We start from the raw sequence: 23,072 nt of genomic DNA on the forward strand, positions 1-23,072 counted from the left end.
GAGGGTGTCTTCAGACCTACTCAGTTAAGCATTAAACCCTCAGCTAAGTCTAAGCCTCCTTTAAAATCAAAGAAACAAATACAGCATTCTCCAGGACAGGCCTCCATGCCTAAGAAACAAATGCTCAGAATGGGCGAAGACCTAATTACACTGATCAGGGGGTCCCATCCCCCTCCTGATAAAAGGCCTAGACAGGGTGCAGACTATGACTCATCCGACCAGGTGTCCATCTCTTCTGATTCATCCTCAGACCTAGGATACTCTACCCCCTTATGAGGATTCTGATGCTGAGGAATCAATTCCATCAGCCTCAACGCCTGAGGACTACTCCTTTGGGGAAACCCTACATACCATGAGGGAGCATTTCCACTGGGAAGGCCAGGATTACTCAGAATCCAAGAAAAGGCTCAGAGACTTCCTTTTATTACCTCAACACAGACCCCTTGCTATTCCACCAGTGTTACATATTGTGGATGATGTGTATACTGAATCCAACTTAAATCCTGATTACGTACCCCCCCCCCAGCCCCTGTTAAACCTGACAGATAGTACAGAGTCCCTGACTCACATAAATTTCTGTATAAAAGCCCTGTCGCTGACCCTGAAACTGTTTCTCAGGGTCCCAAAGGAGTTAAGGCCTCATCAGCCAAGAATCCATTTCCCTCTGACAGAGATTCCATAGGTTCATAGGTTTATACTAGACTATCTGCCCTAAGGCATTTATAAGCCTAGCCCAAAGTTTTGTGGCTTACGCCACCCCTTATGTTAAAAAATATTGTGCCCATTAGTTTGTTGTGCCTCTGTCCAGCAGTGACACAGAGATGATTCCCGGGGTAAACCTACGATCTCCCATCCACCGGTCAAGATTTCTCTTGAACAGAGCCAGTGAGGTGCTCTGCCTCACATGGACCGGGATTTTATTCCACAGCATAGGGAGTCTCTGAGTGACAAATCTATCTCTCCAGCATGTCTTATTTATATCCGTGCTAAGGTTTAAGTCGCTTGCTCTAGTGGATCTGGTAGATTTGGATTTTTTGAGGTGGAGCATGTCCATTAATTCCGGGTTGGACATGGCCTTGTATGTCAGGCACAGGTCACCTCTGAGCAGACGGTATGCGACTGAATAGAGCTGGAGTTTCTTCAATCTGGCAGCATATGACAGATTTTGGAATCCATTTATCCTTTTGGTGAGGAACTTTTGGGGTCTCTCCAATTGCTGCAGGTGTCGGGTGAGATACATCCCGAATGGGGCATTGTACTCGATCATTGGTCTGATAAGTGAAGAGTACAGGGGAGCAATGACCTCACTTGATCTGGATGTGAATCCCTTCATGATCAGGTGGGCAATGTAGAAGGTCTTTCTAACCACTTTAGCAATGTGAGTGTCAAAGAAAGGCCACTGTCAACCTGGGTCCCCAGGTCCCTGATAACCTCTTCTGTGCTTAGTGGATTGCCACCTATATGGTAGCTTGGGGTTACCTTGTTTTTCCCGAAGGGTATGACTATACATTTTTTGGCATTTAACTTCAGGCCATGGCTCTGGCACCAGCTATCAGTTTCTGTGAGACCCCTCTGAAGGATATCTGTGTCCGATGTACTTTCCACTATGGCGCCCAGTTTGCAGTCATCTGCAAACTTTGTCAGCCATAGTCCTCCTATGTTTGCCTGTACTTCTGAGAAGTAGATGCCGAACAACAGGGGGCCAAGGACTGAGCCCTGTGGGACACCACTTGTGACCGGCTTGGAGTCTGACATGGTGCCAGCAACTCTAACCCTGTGGGTTCTGTCCTTTAGCCAGTTTGCAACCCATCTTGTGACATATGGGTTTACATTTAAGCTGGTAAGTTTCTCTATAATACCTGAGTGGGGTATTGTGTCGAAAGCTTTTGCAAGGTCAAGGTAGGCTGTATGGACTGCCTTTCCAGAGCATTAGACAGATGGGGAAAGAAAGTATATACGTCTGCAACTTTAGCAATGAGAGCCTTAAATTGCCAGTTTCACATGCTAAAATATCAGCAGTTTTTACTGTGTCAGTTAAAACAAAAAAAAATGCTTCCAGAATCTGATCCTCCTAATTTTAAAGCAATGCGGGATTTATTGCATGCAGCTGAACAAGTGGAAAAGTATACTTTGCAATGTGGTTTTGATTCTCTAGAGGCCTCCTGCAGAGCAGCAGTTATAGGCTCTGTCATTAGACGACATGCTTGGTTAAAAGAACATACGTTACCAGATCATGTTAAAGCAAAATTATTGGATGCACCTTTGCAGCAGGATGTGTTATTTGAAGTGAAGGCAGAAGAGGTATTAAAGAAAATGGATGATAGGGCAAAATCTATGCAAATGGTGAAGGATTTCTTACAGGTTCAGCCTCCTAGATTTAGCAGAAACTGGCCAACTAAGAATTGGTCCTTTCCAATTACAGACAGACCTCAAAGGGGAAGATGCAGACGTCCAAGAGGTAGAGGTCAAACACAAGGTCCTTACAGACCTCGACAATGGGTTGCATCAGGCCAGAAAGAAGGGGAAGACAGGCCACAACCATATAAAAAGCAGCTCCAATGACTTCCCACTACAGATGCCAAGCAAATCCTTCTTGGCAGCCCCCTTAGGAGGAAAACTGGCACTCTTCTACCACAATTGGCAAATGATCACCAAAGACAAATGGGTTCTCAACATTGTATTTCAAGGTTACAGGTTCCACTTTCACACTCTGCCAAGGTTAAAAGGAATGCCAAATCTGCCACCAAATCAATGGGCAGAGGCTCAAAAACAAATTACAGCACTCATGGATATGAGAGCTATTCAAAAGGTACCATCACAGGAGCAAGGACAAGGATTTTACTCAGTACTCTTTCTGGTACCCAGAAAGGACAAAGCCTGGAGGCCCATTCTGGATTTTTCATCTCTAAACACTAAAATGTTGACATTACAGCAGCTTCTTCCCATGCTGGGCAAGAAAGCTTAGCGCATGACTTTGGACCTCAAAGAGGCATACCTGCATGTCCCTATCAGACAAAACTGCAGAAGATACCTCAGATTCATAGTTGGTTCAATGCACTACCAATTCTCTGCACTGCCCTTTGGCTTATCTATTGTGCCCAGGGTCTTCACAAAGTGCCTGGCACCAGTAATTGCATTTTGCAGACAGAAAGGAATCAAATTTATCCGTACCTGGACGACTGCCTGAGTCAAGCAGAGAGCAAGGACATTCTTCTAAAGCATCTGGCATTTGTAAAAAAGTTATTAAGTTGCCTGGGGTATACAGTAAACGAAAATAAATCAAAACTAATGCCCTCACAAGAGATCATATTCCTGGGTGCCAGCTTGAACACAATGGCCCAGATGGCTTATCTCACGCCAGACAAACAAGGACAACTGACTCAATACTTTCAATTGATGGCAACAAAGACCCAGCTCCCTGCAAGAAAAATTCTGCAGGCCTTGGGTTACATGGCATCCTGCATACTACTAATTCCATATGCCAGACTGCATATGAGGAAACTACAATGGTACCTAAAGAATGTATGGTCTCAACACTGTCAAAGTTTGGAAACAGTTACACCACTAATCCCTTGCCTTCAACAGGAGTTTCAGTGGTGGGCTCAAGCTTGTCACCTCAACAAGGGACAGCCTTTTACATAACCCACAGCCAGGCAAACACTGACAACAGATGCATCGGATTACGCTTGGGAAGCACACATGGCAGGCAAATGTATTCAGGACACGTTATACCGCAGAACAAAGGCATCCTCAAAAAGAGATGCTAGCTGTACAAAATGCGATTATAGCTTTCAAGGACCTGCTGCATCCAGGACAACTACTATTAAAGACAGACAACACCACAGTTATGTGGTACATAAACGAGCAAGGGGGCACTCACTCCTACCCCCTATGCAGACAAGCTATGACCTTATGGAACACAGCTATAAATCTTCAAGTTCATCTGCAAGCACAATTCCTGCCAGGAGAGAAAAACACACTGGCAGACGACTTAAGCAGAAACATCATGGATCCCCACGAATGGGAGTTGAATCCACAAGTATTCAAAATGATAACGCAGAAATGGTGGAGCCCGGACATAGAACTGTTTGCATCCCCAATAAACTGCCAGCTACAAAAATTCTGCACAAGGAGTTACCATCCACAAGCATGGAAAGTGGATGCCCTCTTATTCAGGTGGAAGAACCTACAAGTATACGCTTTCCCACCACTACCTCTCCTGCCAAAGGTACTCATAAAAGCCAGGCAGGAAGAGCCAAAGATTATCCTGATTACACCCGACTGGCCACGCCAGCACTGGTACCCTATCTTAAGGAGCTTTGTACAAGAACCACCCTGGATTTTGCCTCATATCCCACATCTGCTGACTCAGCACAATAAACAAATACTACACAGCCAGCTAAAGACCTTAAACCTAGCTGCATGGAAGATTCCTTAGTCAAGCAAACAATGCCTCTCTCCAAAGCTGTTATGGATGTCATTCTGGAGGCCAGAAGGCCTAGTACCAAGAAAGCCGATTTGGATAAATGGAAGAGATTCTGTGCCTGGAACCAAGCTCACAGCCTTGACCCTCTTGTCCCAAACATTCCTCAGATACTACAATAATTAACTGAGATGCTGGACAAAGGACTCTCCTTCTCATCCATCAAGATCCACCCACGCCTCTGCCATCTCTGCTCATTACAACATGGATCCACCAATTTTCTTTAATCCTCTGTTAAAACAGTACCTCAGAGGGGCTAAAAACATAAGACCGCCCCGTAGAGCACCTACTCCAACTTGGGACCTCAACTTTGTTTTGGAGAAGCCAACTTTACCTCCTTTTGAACCAGCCAACACAGCAGAATTAAAATATATCTCTTGGAAAACTGCTCTGCTCCTGTCAATAACATCAGCACGAAGAGTTTCAGAATTACAGACACTAATGGCAGTGGAACCTTTCCTCATTTACCACCAGGACAGGGTGTCTTTATGAACAAACCCTACTTTTATGCCAAAGGTGGTATCCATTGTGGCTCTAAACCAAACTATTCACCTGCCAACTTTTTATCCTAAACCACAGAATAAAGGAGAGAGACTACTGCACTCTTTGGACATTCACAGGCAGTTATACTTCTACTTGGACAAAACCAAAGCTTTCAGAAAATCTGAGCAATTATTGGTAGCATATGCTGCAGGAGCACATGGAAAAGCCATTTCAAAACAGACTATTTCAAAATGGATATGACATTGCATACTTTTCTGCTACACATACCATGGAAAACCTGTACCTAGCAGCATTAGATCTCACTCCACCAGGGCAACAGCCACTTCAACTGCCTACCTCAGGGGAGTACCTACCAAGGATATTTTGGAAGCAGCAACTTGGAGTTCTGTACACACCTTCACCAAGCATTACCATCTGCCTCTATACTCTAAATCCAGAGCTGGCTTCACCACTGCAGTGCTGCAGGGCCTTATAGCCACCCCAAATGCCTTATAGGACCAGCCACACTTCCTCAGCTTTGGGATTCTACCCAAGTGTAATGACTGCAGCAGTGTAACACGATGAACATAGTACAGTTTTGTACCTACCATAAATGTAGATGTTCGAGTGTAGACACTGCTGCAGTCCAGGTTACCCTCCCTCCCTCCTGCCCCTCTTACTGGCTGATACGTACCTATGTCTTCTACCCTTACTACCTATGGGGGGTGTATTTTCTGGTAGCTGTACATTGTTTTTTGCTTTTCTTATGTATGTTTTATTAGCAATTGGAATTACCTACATATTTAGAGGCACCTGACATCTGCGGCAAGAAAAACTGAAGAAAATGTCGTCGGCTGCATCTTATATATACCCCTGTCGCACTGACGTCAGGGAGGAGGCGACAGCAACCGACGCCGGACCAAGACTTTGGAACTCTGGCCGACTGCGGGACCGCCTGACGGCAGGATAACCCAAGTGTAATGACTGCAGCAGTGTCTACACTAGAACATCTACATTTATGGTAGGTACAAAACTGTACTTTATATTACACCAATGATTGGACACCTCTTCAAACCAATTAGGCTACACCACCATGCTCCTCGTTGGTCCAGCCCTCTCCATCCTAGCCCTATCAGAATATACTCTGATTGTGTTTATCCTAATGAATTCTTGAATTGTATGTATAAATAAGAGAAAAACACATCAATTGTTCACAACAGTGCCCATCTGTCTGAGCAATTGAATAACGATAATAAAAGCATCTACTTAAAAAGAAATTCATTTTCTTTATTTTTATTTTGCTTGGGACCTAAGGGCTACTTTCTCTGTGCCAGTTTTTAATTTAGTTCTAACCATACTTTTAAGCACAGCTTACTCCTCAGCAAGCCCATATCAGACCATCTGCTGCCGGTGTTTGTAGGCCTCATCCATCCAGGGAAGATGGAAATGGGAAGTTCCTTCTTACTGGGGGTGTCATTTCATCAGGCACACTAAGTAGTTCAAGTTCCCATTAGTGACTCAACAAGGTTTTTTTTTTTCATTTTTCTCCAGGGAGCCTAAATAGTATCCCTTGACATGATGGACATGGGCACTTAATAATGCATCAGTTTTGGGGAGCCTCCCAGGAGATTCCTTTGGGTTTCTTTCCCGGTTCTATTTCCATTTCAAGGTTATTTGCCCCGGAGTATTCAACATGTTTTTCATCATTTTCTTAGAAGCCTTTCAGGACAATGTTCTTATAGTGTTTCCATGTATGGATGTCTGCAGATGGTTTCCTTTGTAGGCCAGAGATGGAAGTTCAGTTGTCTGTTAATGTCTTTGTAGAGGGCTTAGGAGATTGTGGAGTTGGCTTCCTGCAAGATGTAGCAGGGCTGGGTTGACATGTGAAATTAATGTATGTTTCATGAATCACAGTGACCACTGTCTTTCCTGTCCCTTTGGCTGATTTTCAGATAAGATCACTTTAGTGGACACAGGGATGGCAGGGGTTGTACAATCCTTGCCACAGTGGATGTTTTCCTAGTGTCAGACCTCAGACATTGCGCTCTTAAGTTATGGACTGTCTCCTATAATTTCATGATAGGATTTCTGTTTCTGAGACTGAATTCATCACAGGTTCTGACAATAGATGCTTTATTGCATGTTTGGAGAGCTCACTTGAAGTCCTGTTTGGTGTAGGGCGTGTAAAGCCCCTCTGGAAGGAGATGCACATAAATCTTTAGATCATAGCAGTTCTACTTGCCTTTCAAACTCTGGAAAACCTGCTTAGATTTGAGACCCTCCTCCCGGGTCTGACAGCTTTGAGATGTTCCCTAAATGTACAAGGTGGGACACACACTCACCACCTGTACAGATAAATGATGCTAGTTTCTCAGTTTTTCCTTGAGCCAAGAGTTATTAACATCTCCGAAGAAGTGAATGTTGTAATAGAGACTGTTGGTGCACCTGCAGCTTCCTTCTGGAACGGAGAGTAAAGGAGGCCAGCCTGATCAATTTGCACAAGTGGGATTACCCCAGTGATTACCATTTTTGTCACAGTTATGTGAGTAATGATGTCCCACAGTTATCCCCTAAGAGCCCACAGTTAAGGAGCCCTGAAGCTGAAAGGACCAGTATTCTTGTCAGTGACAAGGGAGAATGTCCCTGTTTCTTAGAATTCATTGTCAACAGGTGAGAAGAAATTAGCAGAACTATTGCTACTACAAATTAATACTACTGGGTCTCTTAGTTGAAAGCTTCTCTTGTCACTGTTTAAAAGATGCTCAGTGACTATGTCCTTTACCTACGATAAAAAATTAATCTTTACTGCATGGCAAACCAGAAACTTGTCTATGTGTATTGCCTTAACCTTCCTTCAACATAAGCCCAAATTAAATATGCAAATCACTTTTGAGGGCATACAAGTGTTTCAGCCTCATGGCTTCTGAATGCCCAAGTGTTTCAGCCTCATGGCTTCTGAATGCCCAAGTGTTTCAGCCTCATGGCTTCTGAATGCCCATGATTTTTTTTTTTTAAACAAGTTTTAATTAAGACATTCAGGCCATGTCAACCCTACAACTAGCCAAACCCCACTAGTTTATACACAATGAAGTCTCTGGTTTATCAGGGTCTTTTTGATGATTTTGCCTGAGAAGTTTTTCTGTATTGCCTCTTTACTTGCTGTTTCACTCATTACTGGGATATTTTGCAGTCACTATAATGCCATGGACATAAAACTTTGGTTATAGCTGAGTATTTTTCATCCAGTGAACAAGGTATTCACATGTACTGGTGAGCACGTAGATGGGTCAAAGGAAGTTATGTCTACAGTTGGTGGGGTTTGGCATTATTGGCTTGAATGACCTTGTAAAGAGTTACAAAAAAAAAATAAAGGAGACTGAAACACATATCTCTGGCTTACCAGTGACTTTTTGATGTTTGTATATTAGGGACTATTTTTGGTACACATTGCCTCATGTTTAATCTATTAGTTGCTTGTATGCGTCTGTCACTCATTTGGTAAGCATTCTGTAGTTGATATTGTAACATGTCTTGCTTGTAAGTATCCTCTCAAGTGTCAAGTGTGTTTACATATTCATTCTTATTTCAGATTTCCATGTTGCTTTACGTCTGTACAAGAATTCACTAGTTTCTTATGTTTCTGCATTATTTGGCTTAGCTTTTGGTTGAAAATGGTCCCTGGATCAAGCAGGTACCCTTTTAGCAAGTAAATTAAATGCATTATAAATCTGTGCGTCATTCTTACAGGTTCATAGGTGGGTACTAGGCTATCGGCCCAAGGGCCTACATAAGCCTAGCCAGCAAGGTTCCATAGCTTATGCCACCGAAGAAAGTTATTTTCCTGTGCCACTGTCCAGCAGAGACAAAGAAGTGATCCCCAGGGTGTATTTCCCATTTCCCATCCACTCATCAAGATTGCTAATGAAGAACTTTGCTTGACATAGATGGGTAGCTTGTTCCAGAGTATAGGAAGTCTCTGGGACAGGAATCTGTCCCTCCAGCGTGTCCTGTTTATTGAGGCAACAAGATTTAGGTCCCTAGAGTGTGTAGCTCGGAGGGCTTGGGATTTCTTTAGATGTAGCATGTCCAACAGCTCTGTGTTTGACATGGCTTTATATGTTAGGCAGAGATCACCTCGGAGTAGGCGATATGCTACGGAGTAAAGCTGGAGTTTTTTGAGGCGGTCAGTGTAGGGCATTTGTTTGAGGCCAGTAATCCTCTTTGTGAGGTACTTCTGTGGCCTTTCCAGCTGCTGCAGATGTTTTGTGAGGTACATTCCAAAAGGGGTGCTGTACTCTATAATGGGTCTAATGAATGACTAGTAGAGGGGAACAATGACCTCTTTTTTTCCTGGATGAGAACCCTTTTATGATGAGGTGTGCCATGTAGAAGGACTTTCTGACTACTGTGGCGATGTGACTATCAAAGGAGAGACTACTGTCCACTTGGGTCCCAAGGTCTCTTATCATGCATTCGATGTTAAGTAGATTGCTGCCTATGTAGTAGTTCATGGGTACAGAATATGAATTTGTACTGAACACTTAGAGATTATTATCAGTCATGTAAAACTATTGATGTTATGTTGTCCCTATCTCACCTTCATTCTTGCTTGTTGGGTTCGGAGCTGATGCTCTGCTCTGACTCGGCCACATCCTAAAGCTCAAGAACTGCTACTAGCTCGAGGCTAGATCCTATCCCAACATGCCTAGCGAGAGTTACCCAGATCTCGTTTGTGATAATCCATAACACTAGACTAAACATATATATGTATATGTTTAGTCTAGTGTTTATGCATAAGTTATGGTGAGTACATAACGTCTTGTTTTTTTATTTTATTACACATTTATTCCTATTTTTTGTAAAATATATTAATCTGATGTCAGTCTTAACATAATCCATTACTGTGGGCTCGGTTCCAAGCCTAGGAACTGACTCTGTCATTTACTACAGCTCACACCTCCCAAAACTTTCGAGCTAGGCTGTACCCATAATGGTCCTCTCCAAATTGCCTCAGATCTCCTTTGCCACTTCGTGTGTAAGTCGCGTCTAAGCCTGTCGAGCTTTGGGAATTATTTAAAGTTAGTTCTTTCTTATTTTGTCTGTATATTCTACTGTCACTCGTTTTACTTGCTTTCCTTTTCTACCCTCTCCTCTCCTTTCTAATTTCTGCACGTGTGGTTTTTTTTTCTTTCACTTACCTTCTACCATTGGATAGTTCCTTAACATACCATTGTTGGTACTACCGTCTCCCTTTCCTTACTTTTACAGTAATTCCTGGTTACCATTGTTGGTACCTTCTTTCCTCTTTTCTATCTATATTCAAAAAAAAAAAAAAAAAAGAGTGATCTTTTTCTCTCCATCTTCTTTGCGTATGTGCGCGAGTGCGTGTGTGTGTGCGCGTGAGTATGTGTGTGCGCGCACGAGCGCTGTTCAGTGTTAGACCATTTTTGTCTAACATGGCTGATAAATCATCTAAGGGCACCACTGGCTTCAAGAGGTTCCAAAAATGTGAGAGGAAGATGCCCAACTTTGATGGGCATTTGTTCTGTGTATACTGCTAGGTGCTGCCCATCTTCAAGAGGATTATGAGATTTGCCATGGTTTCTCTGCCAGAACCTTGACTAACCAGAGGAACAAATTAAACTTGAAAGGTCTTTTGAAGGGAGACTTTGAAGAGGCCATATCTGGTCCAAGAACTGAAGCCAGCTCGTCAACCTGTTCATCTTCATATTCCAAATCAGGAGATCTCATTCTGTTCCGAGAAGTTCCTTGGAACCGCATGCTAAATTTACTAAGCAACCTACAATGTCAATAGCTTCCACAGCACCAATAGGCAAGGATGATTCAGCACCAAGCCTTACTTCAGAACGGACACCTGGAGCTTTGGTACCAGTGGTTTTATTGGTACTGAAGCAGACTACCTTTATTGCCTTGTCAAGGACCACCTATTCCCATTCAGTGGATCCTTTTGCGGACAGACCACTCAGCCCCTTCTTGTAACAGAGACCACCTAAGACTCCTTCAGCGTCATCCATTCAATCTATTAAGGGTCTCTCGGAATCTTGACATCATGAAGGCTTATTGACCAGCTACTTATGGTGAGGGGATTGCCACCATCTTCAGTTTCTAGCCAACTTGGCTGTGGAACCAGTTCTTCATCAACACCATCACACTTTCCCTCCTCCAAGTCCAGCTGAGTTCTTGGAGCTCCTGGCACTGACCTGCCCAGCTACGGCTGCCTCGGTTCCAGTTACGGTTTCTTCTCCGGAACCGAGGATTGCCTTGAGTTCTTCTGGTTTGTCGGAACGGGAGACCTCCTGGGTTGAGACTTCATCGCTGGTTATGAGGGACAGGATTCAGCCTCAATTCTTTTGGAGCCTTCCATGCCCTCATGGTGTCTCTGCATTCATAAACCTGACCCAGGCTTCTGCTTTGGAGGTGGCTTCCTCTGAGCAGAGTGGGACCACTGTTCTGAAGGAGTCTATTTTGGTTCCGGGCTCCCATCCCTCTATGGGGGGGGGCCAGCCTTTTGAATCCTGGAGAAGGCCTTGTCCATTGTGGACTCTGTCTTTGCCATCCATGTTGAGCCAAGTATCATCTGTATCCCCTCAACCCAGAGCTTTCTCCAGCCTCATTCCTGGGACAGGGGACACAAAAGCCTCAGGAGTGATCTACCTTGGTGGTTTCCTCTTCAGATACTTCCCCGGAACATCCCACCAAGGAAGTATCTTCAAAGAAAAGGTGCAAGAGGAAGCACTTAGACTCCCCGGAGGAGTCCTTCACAGAGGATACTGATTTTGATGACGGGAAAGGTTCCCCAGGTCACCCCCTGATGATGTTGCTTTCGGGGATATCCTGGAAATCCTGAACAGAAGGGTGGCTGGGCTTCCCTCCAGCCTTCCTTGGAGGAATCTGTATACCTGGAGGCTTTTCATGCCTATCCCTCTATCTCTTGGATCTCTCCGCCCACTGAAGAGCTTATTAAACTGACCGCTCAGTGGGCCTGGAAAATTCCTGACTCCATCGAGCCGATCTACAATATGCCTGACCAAATTCTGTCTGCCCTAAGGATGAGCAGCTTTGGGCTAAGAGTATCCCTGTAGATGCCATGGTGATACCGGCAGCCACAAAAAAGGAACTTACAGAGGAAAGTCCTACTATCAATCCTCCTAACAAGGAGTCTAGGACTTTGGATAGGTTTGGGAAGCATGTTTATGCTCCATCGACCGTTGGTGTCACGTCTTTGAACTACATGGCACACTTTACCAGGTTGCAGAGGGATCTGATTAAAAAACTTTCAGATACTCTTACAGGAGCAGAAGTCGAACGAGTACAAGACAAGGTTACCTCTCAATTCGCAATCCTTGAATCTATTTCCAACTCATCCATGAGGCTAATTGCCCATGCAGCTGAAGGGATGACACGAGCAGCAGGTAACAGGCATAGCCATCAGGAGACACACCTGGATGCGCTTGTGTGATTTTGCAAAGCCATTTAAATCTTTGTTCGTCAATGCTCTGTTTGATGAATCATTCCTGTTTGGACCCAAGGTAAAAGACACACTGGCCAGATGTGAGAAAGATGGGAAGACTCTTTCTGCTGTGGCCGTATGCCTCTCCAGTCCTCAACGACCCTACTCTAGGAACCAGAGAAGTGGGAGGCTATGGTTCAAAAAGTCCCAAGGGCCTTTCCAGGACTCACATGGCAAGGATGTCTCCCAGGGCAGTGGGGAAGTAACAATGGAAGACTATGTTCAAGAGGCAGAGGTACCCCGCAGAACCAGGGGTCCCAGGATTCCTTCTCTGGTAACTCCTACCAGCATTCATGAATGGAGGCCCGATTGCCTTCCTGTGGAGGCAGTCGGGGGGGGGGGGGGTTATCCCTGCACCAATCTGCCTGGCTACAAATGACATCGGACAGATGGGTGCAGAAGATCATTTCCAGAGGCTGCATCATTCCCCTTTCGATGAATCTGAAATCACAAAAAAGACTCCCAGATGATCACCCAGTCACAGGAAAGCATCAGTCATAGAAATTCAAAAACTGCTCGAGAAAAGAGTAATCCAAGAAGTCCCACCAGACCAGAGAAGATCCAGGTTTTACTCCATATTCTTTTTAGTGCTCAAAAAAAAACAGAGGACTGGAGAAACCATTTTGGTTCTCAGCCAGTTCAACAAACCAAGTTCCAGATGTTCTCGGTACAGTCAGTTTTTCCTTTCTTGGAAAAAAGACTACGGGATATGCTTCATAGATCTTCAGGATGCATATTACCACATAAAAATGAACAAACGCTCCAGAAGACTCCTGCACTTCTGGCTGGGAGCCAGTCACTGTCAGTTCAGAGCACTGCCCTTTGGTCTCACCACAGCCCCCAGGGTGTTTGCCAAATGCATGGCAATGGTAACAGTTCATCTAAGACTGCTGGGGTTTTGAGTTTTTCATTATCTTAAAGACTGGCTCCTTACCGCTACCACCAGGCATCAACTCGTAAGGGCAAGAGATTACACCCTACATTTTTGCACTTCCTTAGGCATTACAATAAATTACGAAAAGTCACATTTGGAACCTACACAACAGTTGGAATTTATCAGAGCTGTATTAAACACAGATCTGAAGTAGTTAACTTCATTTTATCTGCAACCTGTGGGTATTCGGATCCATATCTGATCTGAGCTGGCATCTGCTTTGAGCTCCAAGCTCCTCCCCCTTACCCGTAACCCATCACCATCTCCTGCCTTCCCTCAGATCTCTTTTGCCACTTTGTGCATCAGCATTGTGGTCTCCGTAGCTCTGAGCCTTAGGGTTGTTGTAAGTGCCTTTTGGTATATTTTTGGGTGTAGTGAGAGTTTGCTCAGTTAGTTCCCTTTCCTCCCCCTAAATGCTTGTTTGTTGTTTAAAAACAAAAAAAGTTTAGTTTTGTGAAGTAATTATAGTGTAGGCCCTTCCCTTCCCTATAGATGTGCTTGGTCATAGTGTGTTGGGGTTTGGTAGGTGTGGCTGTGTGTGTGTAAAATGTCTGATCAGCTTAATCCTACTTACAAAAAATGCACAGTGTGTGGCCATAATCTTTCACTGGCAGGTGGTCACATTCTGTGTTTTTTGCTTATGCATTCCCCATTTTTCCATCCAGTGCACTGTGTGTGTGTGCTGGATTTAATCCGAGGGCCCTGAAGGATAGGAAGGCCCAGTGCAGTGTGTGTGCTGGATTTAATCCGAGGGCCCTGAAGGATAGGAAGGCCAAACTGGTGGCTAAAGGCCTGCTCCCTGCTTCCACACTGGACTCTTCATCTTCGGCTTCTGCAACTCCTGCTCAACCCCCCCCCCCCCAAGCTGGGACTCACCCTCCCAGTAGACCTGCTGAAGGGGATGCCAAAGGGAGAGACAAGAAAAAAAATACAGACAGGAGAGACAGAGAAAAGAAAGGGGATAGGCCCCATAAACGGTCTCCAGATCAGGAGTCCTTCCCTAGCCCGCCTTCCAAGGTATTGAGACCTGTGTCTCCTTGGCCCCACTCCCCCAGATTCTCCCTGTAGGCCGAGGCCTTCATCCAGATCTTCTCATCAACCAGCCAGATCAGAGTCTGTCTCTCACTCACGCTCATCTCGGAGTCTGTCTGAAATGGATAAGGACAGGATGATAAGGGAGATTTATTCGGGCCCAAATCCAAATGGGAATCTTGCCAGGTCCCTCTCCCTGTGGAAGGGGGACCTCTTTGCCCTTCTTTCATCTGATTTCTTTGTCCCCAATCCAGCCTGCAGTTTCAGGGATTCACTACAGATGGTTCCTCCAACCTCGGCTCTGGCGATTACCTTGAGTTCCTCAGATCCAACCAGCTCTAGGGGCCGAGGACGGGGAGTCATACCAGAGGGGATGGAGGATCCGAGCCATTCCTTCAGAGCTCCGCTATCCAAACCTCAAGCCCGATCCTCACGGTGGACCCAGGGAGAGCTTCCTCCTTGTTGGGTGCTAAGGAGGTGCGCTCTCCATCGGCATTCGATGTGGTGGAGAGGGTTCTCTCCCAAGGATCAAGACCCCAGCCTATTCCTTGGATTCCACCCAGAAGACTCCCTTGGATTTGGTTACAACTCACTTCAGCATGTCTCAGGGACAGCCCTTGCTAGAGGAACCCCAGGCGGTTCCTCTGGAGGAACTCCCCGAGGCTCACAAGCTCTCTTCAGAGAGTCCCACCGAAGAGGGTCCTTGTAAGCACACATGCAAAAGGAGGCACCTGGACTCCCCTGAATCCTTGACAGAAGTCACTGATTTAGATGGAGAAGGTTCCCCCAGGTCACCGCCCAAGGATGTCTCCTTTGGAGACACCATGGAGATCCTCCTCCAGTGGGGAGGTTGGTCAGCCCCAAAACCTTCTACGGATGAATCAGTATTCCTGGAGGCTTTTAGCATGGGCCCATCTACGTCCTGGGTGTTCCTGCCAGCAGATCACTTGATGGAACTTAACACCACACAGGCATGGAAGGAGCCTGACACCATACAGCCGATACCTAAATGCCCGGACAAGATCCTTTCTCCACCCTCGGACAGACAGGCCTCGTATAAGGAATCCCCTATGGATGCTATGGTGGTTGCACCTTGGTCCACCCTCCGGACAAAGGAGTCCAGGACAGTGGATCAATCTGGGAAGTGGAGTATATTCTTAAGTGATGTTTTCCATCTGAGCGCTGAACTATTTGGCACACGTTATATGACTGCAGTGAGACCTAGAAATTGGAGTTAGCTGAGTCGCTCCCAGAGTCTTTGTCGCAGGACAAGCGTCTGTTCTCCGCGAAAATGTCGACTCTGAAGTCAGTATCAAACACGTTCATGCACCTCCTTTCCCACGCTACGGAAGGAACAGCTACGTTGGCTGGGACCGGCATGGCTATGAGGCGACATGCTTGGCTCAGACTGTGTCAATTTGTGGACCCCTTCAAGGTGTCTTTCCCGAATGCTTCCTTCAGTGGTTCTTCTCTTTTTGGGAAGACTGTACATGACACCCTTGTCCAGAGTGAAAAAGACTGGAAGACCTTGTCTGCCATTGGAATCCGCTTCTCTAGTCCTCAAAGATCCTTTTCCAGAAATCAGAGAGGGCAAAAGAAGAAGTGATTTCAGTCATCACAGTTTTCCTGGGACTGTCAATATAACTCGTCCCCTAGAGGCAGAGGGGGACATGACAGATGCTGTCCCAGAGGCAGACGGGGACGAGTACTTTGGGTCTAGGGAGCCCTTCTTGGAAAGGCCTGCGCAGCAGCCCTGAGGGGTTGTCCGACTGTCCTACTCTGGCGGCAGTCGGGGGAAGATTATCATTGCACCCAACAGCATGAGAATCCATAACTGCAGATCATTGGGTGCTTCATATAATATCCAGAGGCTACACTATCCCGTTTGTTGCCCCTCCCATCCAACCAAAGCACCTCCCAGATATCCCACACGCTCAAAGGGAGACAGCAGTGCTAGAGATTTCCAAGCTGCTTCACAAATGAGCCATCAAACTGTTCTGACCCCCCCCCCCGATCAGTCTGGGTCAGGTGCTTACTCCAGGTTCATTTTAGTGCCAAAAAAGATGGGGTCCTCAGTCCCATTTTGGACCTGTCAACCTTAAACCTGGCTGTCGCCAAACAGAAATTCCAGATGGTCATCCTGCAGTCCATTCTACCTTACCTGTGAGAATGCAACTGAATGTACTCGATAGACCTCCAGGACTCTTACTACCATATCAAGATCCACAGAAGCTCCAGGAGATTCCTTCGCTTCTGGTTGGGTGCCAGTCATTTCCAGTTCAGAGCTCTACCCTTCGGTCTCCCCACAGCCCCCAGGGTGTTTAGCGAGGTACTGGCAGTCGTAGCGGCTCACCTGAGGCTTCAGGGGATTCAGGTATTCTCTTACCTAGACGAATGGCTCCTTGCTGCTTCAAGCGTCTTCTTCGCCAAGCCAGAGACTCCTTCCTTCATCATGCAGACCTGCTAGCGATTACTATCAATGTTTCCAAGTCCCTCTTGGATCCAGTACAGGTCCTGGACTTTATCAGGGCATGGCTGGACATCCTTCGACAGAAGGTCTTTCTAACTCCAGACAGGGTCCAGAGTCTACAGGCTCATGTATCGATAATTCTTGGCCCCAGGTTACCGAAGGCAGGTGACGTTCTCAGAGCCCTGGGCTCTATGGCTGCAGCAATCTCTATCCTCCCCTGTGCGTGTCTTCTTCAATGGACTTTAGCTGTACAGTGGTCTTGGCTAGACCTCCCCATGGAATAGCCAGTTTAAATCAGCAAAGCCTGCAGGGCATCACTCCTCTGTTGGCTTCAATCCCCGGAGATGGTAGCTGGACACCCATTCGTTTCACCCACAGCCCAAGCCACAGTGACCACAGACGCCTCCCAGCTCATGTGGGGGGGGGGACATTATCTGGGGGGATGGTCCAAGGCACGTGGTCCCAGATCGAGACCAGATTGCACATCAATGTTCTGGAGATGAGAGCAGTGCTTTTAGCTTTGTAAGTCTTCCACACTTTTCTTTCTCCGGGGACTATTGCAATTCAGTCAGACAACATGTCAGTTGTCTGGTACATCAACAAACAGGGAGGAACCAGATCTTACCCTCTGTGTCATGAGGCCATGAGAGTGTGGGATTGGCAATCTCCACCAGTCGGTTTCTGATTGCAATGCACTTCCCTGGGTGCTCCAACATTTTAGTGGACAGATTGAGTTGGGCTATTCTAATGCCATACAAGTGATCTCTGAAACACTCAATAGCGGAGGAGATATTCCTTGAGTGGGGACAGCCTTGTTGCGATCTCTTCGCATCGCCTTCCAACACGAAGTGCAACGAGTTCTTCGCTCATATTCCCTCATCTGGGGATCCCCCCAGCGACACTCTAGTCCATGCCTGGCCTCCCGGGTTACTGTACACTTATCCCTCGTTACCACTCGTTCCGAAGTTTCTTCTGAGAGCTTGTCAACTGGGGTGAAAAGTGATCCTCATTACCCCGTTCTGGCCTCAAGTGTGGTTCCCCTTCCTCTGGTCTCATGTTCTAGCTCCTCCATGGATTCTGGATCCCTGCCCGGATCTCATTTCACTTCCCTTGGGCACCTCTCCGCCCAACCTGGACAGCCTCAAGCTGACAGCTTGGTTGCTCCAGTTCCCTTGATTGTCAGGACTCCTGGTCTTTCTTCTTCAGTGAAAACTATTCTGGTGGTGTTTCATACTATTCTGGTGGTGTTTCATAAGGCTTCCACTAGGAAAATTTACCACAGTAAATGGAAATGATTCTCTATTTGGGCTTCTCAGAGAAGCCTGGATCCTTTTACAGCCCCTTTCTCTGAAGTGTTGGATTTCTTAGCCAGTATTTTTCAGCAAGGGGCTAGTTCCTCCACTGTGAAGGTGCAACTGACAGCGATTTCGAATTTCCACATTGGCGAAAATATTAATACCCTGGCCTCTTCTAGACTGTGTAAGGCTTTTCTTAAAGGCACCTTTCTTTTGCATCCTCCAATTAAGGACTCTGTTCCTCCTTAGGACCTTACCTTTGTTCTCCAGGCTTTAGTTGCTCCCCCTTTGAACCTGCAGCATCAGTAGATTTGAAGTTCTTATCCTGGAAGACAGCCTTCCTAGTGGCCATTACATTGGCTAGAAGGGTTTCTGAGCTTCAGGCTTTGTCTGCCGTGGCCTCTTACTTGTTCTTCCATAAGGACAGGGTTTCTCTCTGTACAAACCCTTCTTTCTTACCAAAAGTGGCTTCTGACTAAAACATTAATCAAACAATTAACCTGCCTGTTTTCTTTCCAAATTTTCAGAACAAGGATGATTATAAACTGCATTTGCTAGATGTTCATAGACAACTTCATTTTTATTTACATAGAACAAAGCCCTTCCGTAAGTATGACCAGTTATTTGTGTCTTTTTCTAAGCCCTTTTTGGGTAAAGCCATCTCCAAGGTTTCCTTAGCTAGATGGATTACGCTATGTATTTTGCAAATTTAGAAAGACAAAGGTTTGTCTCCACCTGGTCCTGTTAAAGCTCATTCTACCAGATCTATGGTGACTTCTGCTGCCTTTTGGTCTAGGGTCTCATTGGATGACATTTCTGCGGCAGCAACTTGGGCAAAGTCACACACCTTCATTTCTCATTATAAGTTGGATTTGATCTCCAGAGGGAGAGCATCCTTCGGCTCTGCAGTGCTCAGGAGTATCCTTCCATGAGGGCCTCCCAGGAGTTTGAGTAGCTGGGGACTCTGTCCCACAGGTTGCAGATAAAATGAAGTTAACTACTTCAGATAAAGAAGTTATGTACTCACTGTAACGTTCCATCTGAGTAGTTACACTTCATTTTTCTGCAACCTTCCCACCCTTCTTCCCCCGAACCTTCTCATGAGATTTTCATGTATGGTTTATGTTAAGTTGAATTGCTAATTGGTTTGAGTTGCGGCAAACTCGATCTGAGGGAAGGCAGGAGATGATGATGGGTTATGGGTAAGGGGGAGGAGCTTGGAGCTCGGAGAAGATGCTTGTAAAGTTGCCGGCTCGGATCCAATATGGATCCGAATACCCACAGGTTGCAGAAAAATGAAGTATAACTACTCAGATGGAACGTTATGGTGAGTACATAGCTTCTTTTTATGGGAATTGCTTCACTGCCAGTAGAGAGGCTCCAAAAGATAAGATCACAAGTAAGCCATATTATTAAGAACAGAAGTGTTCCAGCCAGACTGCAGGCACTAGGGTTGATGGCAGCCACTATTACTCTAGTTCCCTTGGCCAGATATCACATGCGGATACTCCATTGGCTTCTGGCCTCTCAATGGTCTTTAATGAATCAGCTGATGTCCCATCACATCTTGATCACCAATCATTGCAAACAAGACCTGTCTTAGTGGCTGCATTCCAATGAGATCCTTTCAGGCTGTCCATTCCTCCTTCCATAGACCCAAGCCATAGTGACCATGGATGCTTCCCAGATAGGGTGGGGGGGACATTATCTGTGAAAGACAGTCCAAGGCGCTTGGTCCCAACTGGAGGGCCAGTTTGCACATCCGTGTTCTAGAGATGAGGGCAGTGCTGTTAGCTTTGCCAGCATTTCAATATGCCCTCCCCTTGGGAACAGTGGCAGTTCAGACGGCCAATATGTCAGTAGTCTGGTACATCAACAAAGAAGGAGGAACCAAATATTATCCACTTTGTTGAGAAGCCCTCAGAGTTTGGCAATGGGTGATTTCTTCCAACTGCTTTCTTTCGGCAATGTATATTTCAGGGAGCTCCAACATGGTAGTGGTGAAGTTGAGCAGAACTATTCTGATGCTTCATGAGAGTGGTCTCTCAATCCTGCAGTGACAGAAGAGATTTTCCACCACTGGGGGCCATCCTTGCTGCAATCTATTTGCATCCCCTCTGAACAAGTGCAGCAGTTGCTATGTCCTAATCCCCCTCCCGGGAGAGTCACCCAGAGATGCTCTTCTTTACGATTGGCTCCCCAGTCTCCTGTATGCCTTTCTCCAACTCCTCTGATATCTCAGTTGGTAAAGAAAGCCAAAAGGTTGGAGAACACAATAATCCTCATTGCCCCATTCTGGCCTTGACAGGTTTGGTTTGCCTTCATTTGGCCTCACCTCCTTCAGAAACCTTGGGTTCTGGACCCAGCTCCAGATGCGTTATCTCATCCAGAAAAAATGGTTTATCTGAATCTCCATCTCAAGCTCACTGCATGGCTTCTCCAGTTCCCATGACTGGCAGGCATTCTTCCCTTACCTCACCTGTCCAACAAATCATTTTGGCCCATCACAAACCTTCTACTAGAAAGCTATACCATAACAAATGGGAAGAATTTGCTAGATGAGCTCTTGATGTTAATGTTGACCCTTGCGTAGCTCCTGTGGATAAAGTTTTGGATTTTCAGGCAGTTCTTTATCTATCTGGTTCTTCAGCTTCTACCATTCGAGTACACCTGGCTGTGATATCTAACTTCCATATTGGTGTGGATGGTTCTTCACTTGTTACAAACTTTGTAAGGCCTTTTTGAAAGGAACCCTAATGATGCTAATGCCTCCGTTTGAAGAACCCACTGCTCATGGGATTTACCCTTGGTCCTACAGTCTCTCACTTTAGCCCCCTTTGAACCTTCAGCTACTTGTGATTTAAAATTTCTGACGTGGAAAACTTTGTTTTTATTAGCTATTACTTTGGCCAGAAGCGTATCAGGTTTTCCCACAGGACTAATCCTTCCTTTTTGCCAAAGGTTGTTTCAGAATATAATATCAATCAAACCTTACACCTACCAGTCTTTTTCCCCAGTTTCACCAGTAAAGGGGAGTACTGTCTACACTTACTAGATGTTCACAGCCAATTACATTTTTATCTTCACAGAACAAAGGATATCAGAAAATCCAACCAACTGCTTGTTCCCTTTTCCTCACTTTCTTTAGGTAACCCAGTTTCTAAGGTTGCCTTAGCTAAACGGCTTAGGGATTGTTTTGCTTTTATTTATCATTCAGTCTCCAACCACCATGTCCACTGTAGCGGTTCCTGCAGTTTTTCATGCTAAAGCTTATTTAGATAACATTTGTGCAGCAGCTACATGAGCATTTCCTCATACTTTTATTATTCATTACAAACAGGACCAGGTCTCTAGTGGGCGTGCATCATTCAGTTTGATGGTGCTAAAGAATATTCTGTCATGAGACCTCCCAAGATTCAGATAGCAAGGGAATCTGTCCCAGAGTCAGGGATTATGTGAAGACTGACAACATCAGATAATGAACTGATGTCTTGCTGTAATGTTCAATCTGTGTTGTTGATCCTCAGTAATCCTTGACATTCCCCCTGTCCTTCCCCGGCCTAAGACTCTTAGTGGACCAAATGCTTCCTAAGACTCGCTTCATAATTGGGACACAGATCTGGTGTCATCTGTCTGCCAGCACTGTAGGCAAACTCAATCTCAGGTAATTTAGAGGGAAGCATTATGGGTAGAGCCTAACTCGAGAGTTTTGGGCGGGTTGAGCTAAAGTAAACAGCAGAGTCGGTTCAAGCCCATAGTCAAGAATTTGTGAAGATCGAAAACACAGATGGAGTGTTATAGTAAGACACAACTTTTTTTTTTTTTTTGTCTTGTGCCTACACTATAGATAACTTTTGATCAGTGCTTCTACCTGATTTAAGAGACATGAATTGTTAATTTTATTGTGTTTGTTGCTTTTCTGAACTTTGTTGAATAAAATGTTTTTCTGTCTCATGTCACTTTTGGTAGTAGACGCATTATTAACTTGAGTCCAGTCATGTTGATTCCAGAAGAACAACCAGCACAGCCTGCCGTTCCAGTCCAGCCAGAAGGTACACGAGTGGTCTGCGGTCATTGTGGAAACACTTTCTTGGTATGTGACCACTGTTCAGTGCAGTACAATATTACAATTAGAAGAGTGTGCTTCAGGGCTTGTTATTCCCACGTTTTGCAATTAAACTCCATTGATATTCTTCGTGTTTCACTGTTGCAGCCATCACATTTGGGTTATCTGCCTGCAGGTAGTCCTCAGCCGGCCTGAATACCAGAGTCTTGGATTCCTGCGTCGGTTTTTGTCTCTTCTTCCATGACGTCAGGTTGTCGTATATAAAACATTCATCCGACGCCATTACATCAGTCTTTCTTGGCGTGCGGTGCCTGAAGCAGAAGCAGTTTGCAAGTGCCAGTCGGCCGACTCCTGAAATTTTCGTTTTCGAGTTTCAGAACTGAAGTCTTCAAAAAAAGATAAGTACCCCATTGGGGATCTTTTTTCTTGCTCCAACCAATATCAGTTAAAGTTAACAATTATCTTACCTGTGGCAAGCAAATACCTCATAAAGATTTTCATTTGTACTGCATTCCTTACTTAGGCCCAGACCACGATGTCCCTCGCTGTCAGTTTTCTGCCTTGTTCAACCCCCGAACTATTCGTCGTCGGGCTATATTTGCAGCAAATTATTTTGGTACTCTGTATCAGTAAGCCATCCTACTACCGATCTTGTGAAAAAATGTAAGGATAAAGAAAGAGACAGACCGCATAGGTCCAAAACTGCCGACGATGCTTCTGTTAAGCTAGTCGCCAGTTCGCCAGTACTCAGTGAGGTGCTTTCGCAGCCTTAGTCAGC

General features: G+C 45.5%; 1 protein-coding gene across 1 annotated transcript in view; it reads left to right on the forward strand.

Moving 5' to 3' along the window:
• Positions 1–23,072, forward strand: part of PIP4P2 (phosphatidylinositol-4,5-bisphosphate 4-phosphatase 2) — an 867,921-nt gene that overhangs the window by 486,286 nt on the left and 358,563 nt on the right. Inside the window, exon 4 of the mRNA XM_044065378.1 lies at positions 22,198–22,321. Coding sequence (XP_043921313.1) covers positions 22,198–22,321 — 124 coding nt within the window. The remainder of the gene's footprint in view (positions 1–22,197; positions 22,322–23,072) is intronic.

This window comes from Protopterus annectens, chromosome 3.part0 (genome assembly GCF_019279795.1).
Source record: "Protopterus annectens isolate FY-2018-M chromosome 3.part0, PAN1.0, whole genome shotgun sequence".
NCBI lineage: Eukaryota > Metazoa > Chordata > Ceratodontiformes > Protopteridae > Protopterus > Protopterus annectens.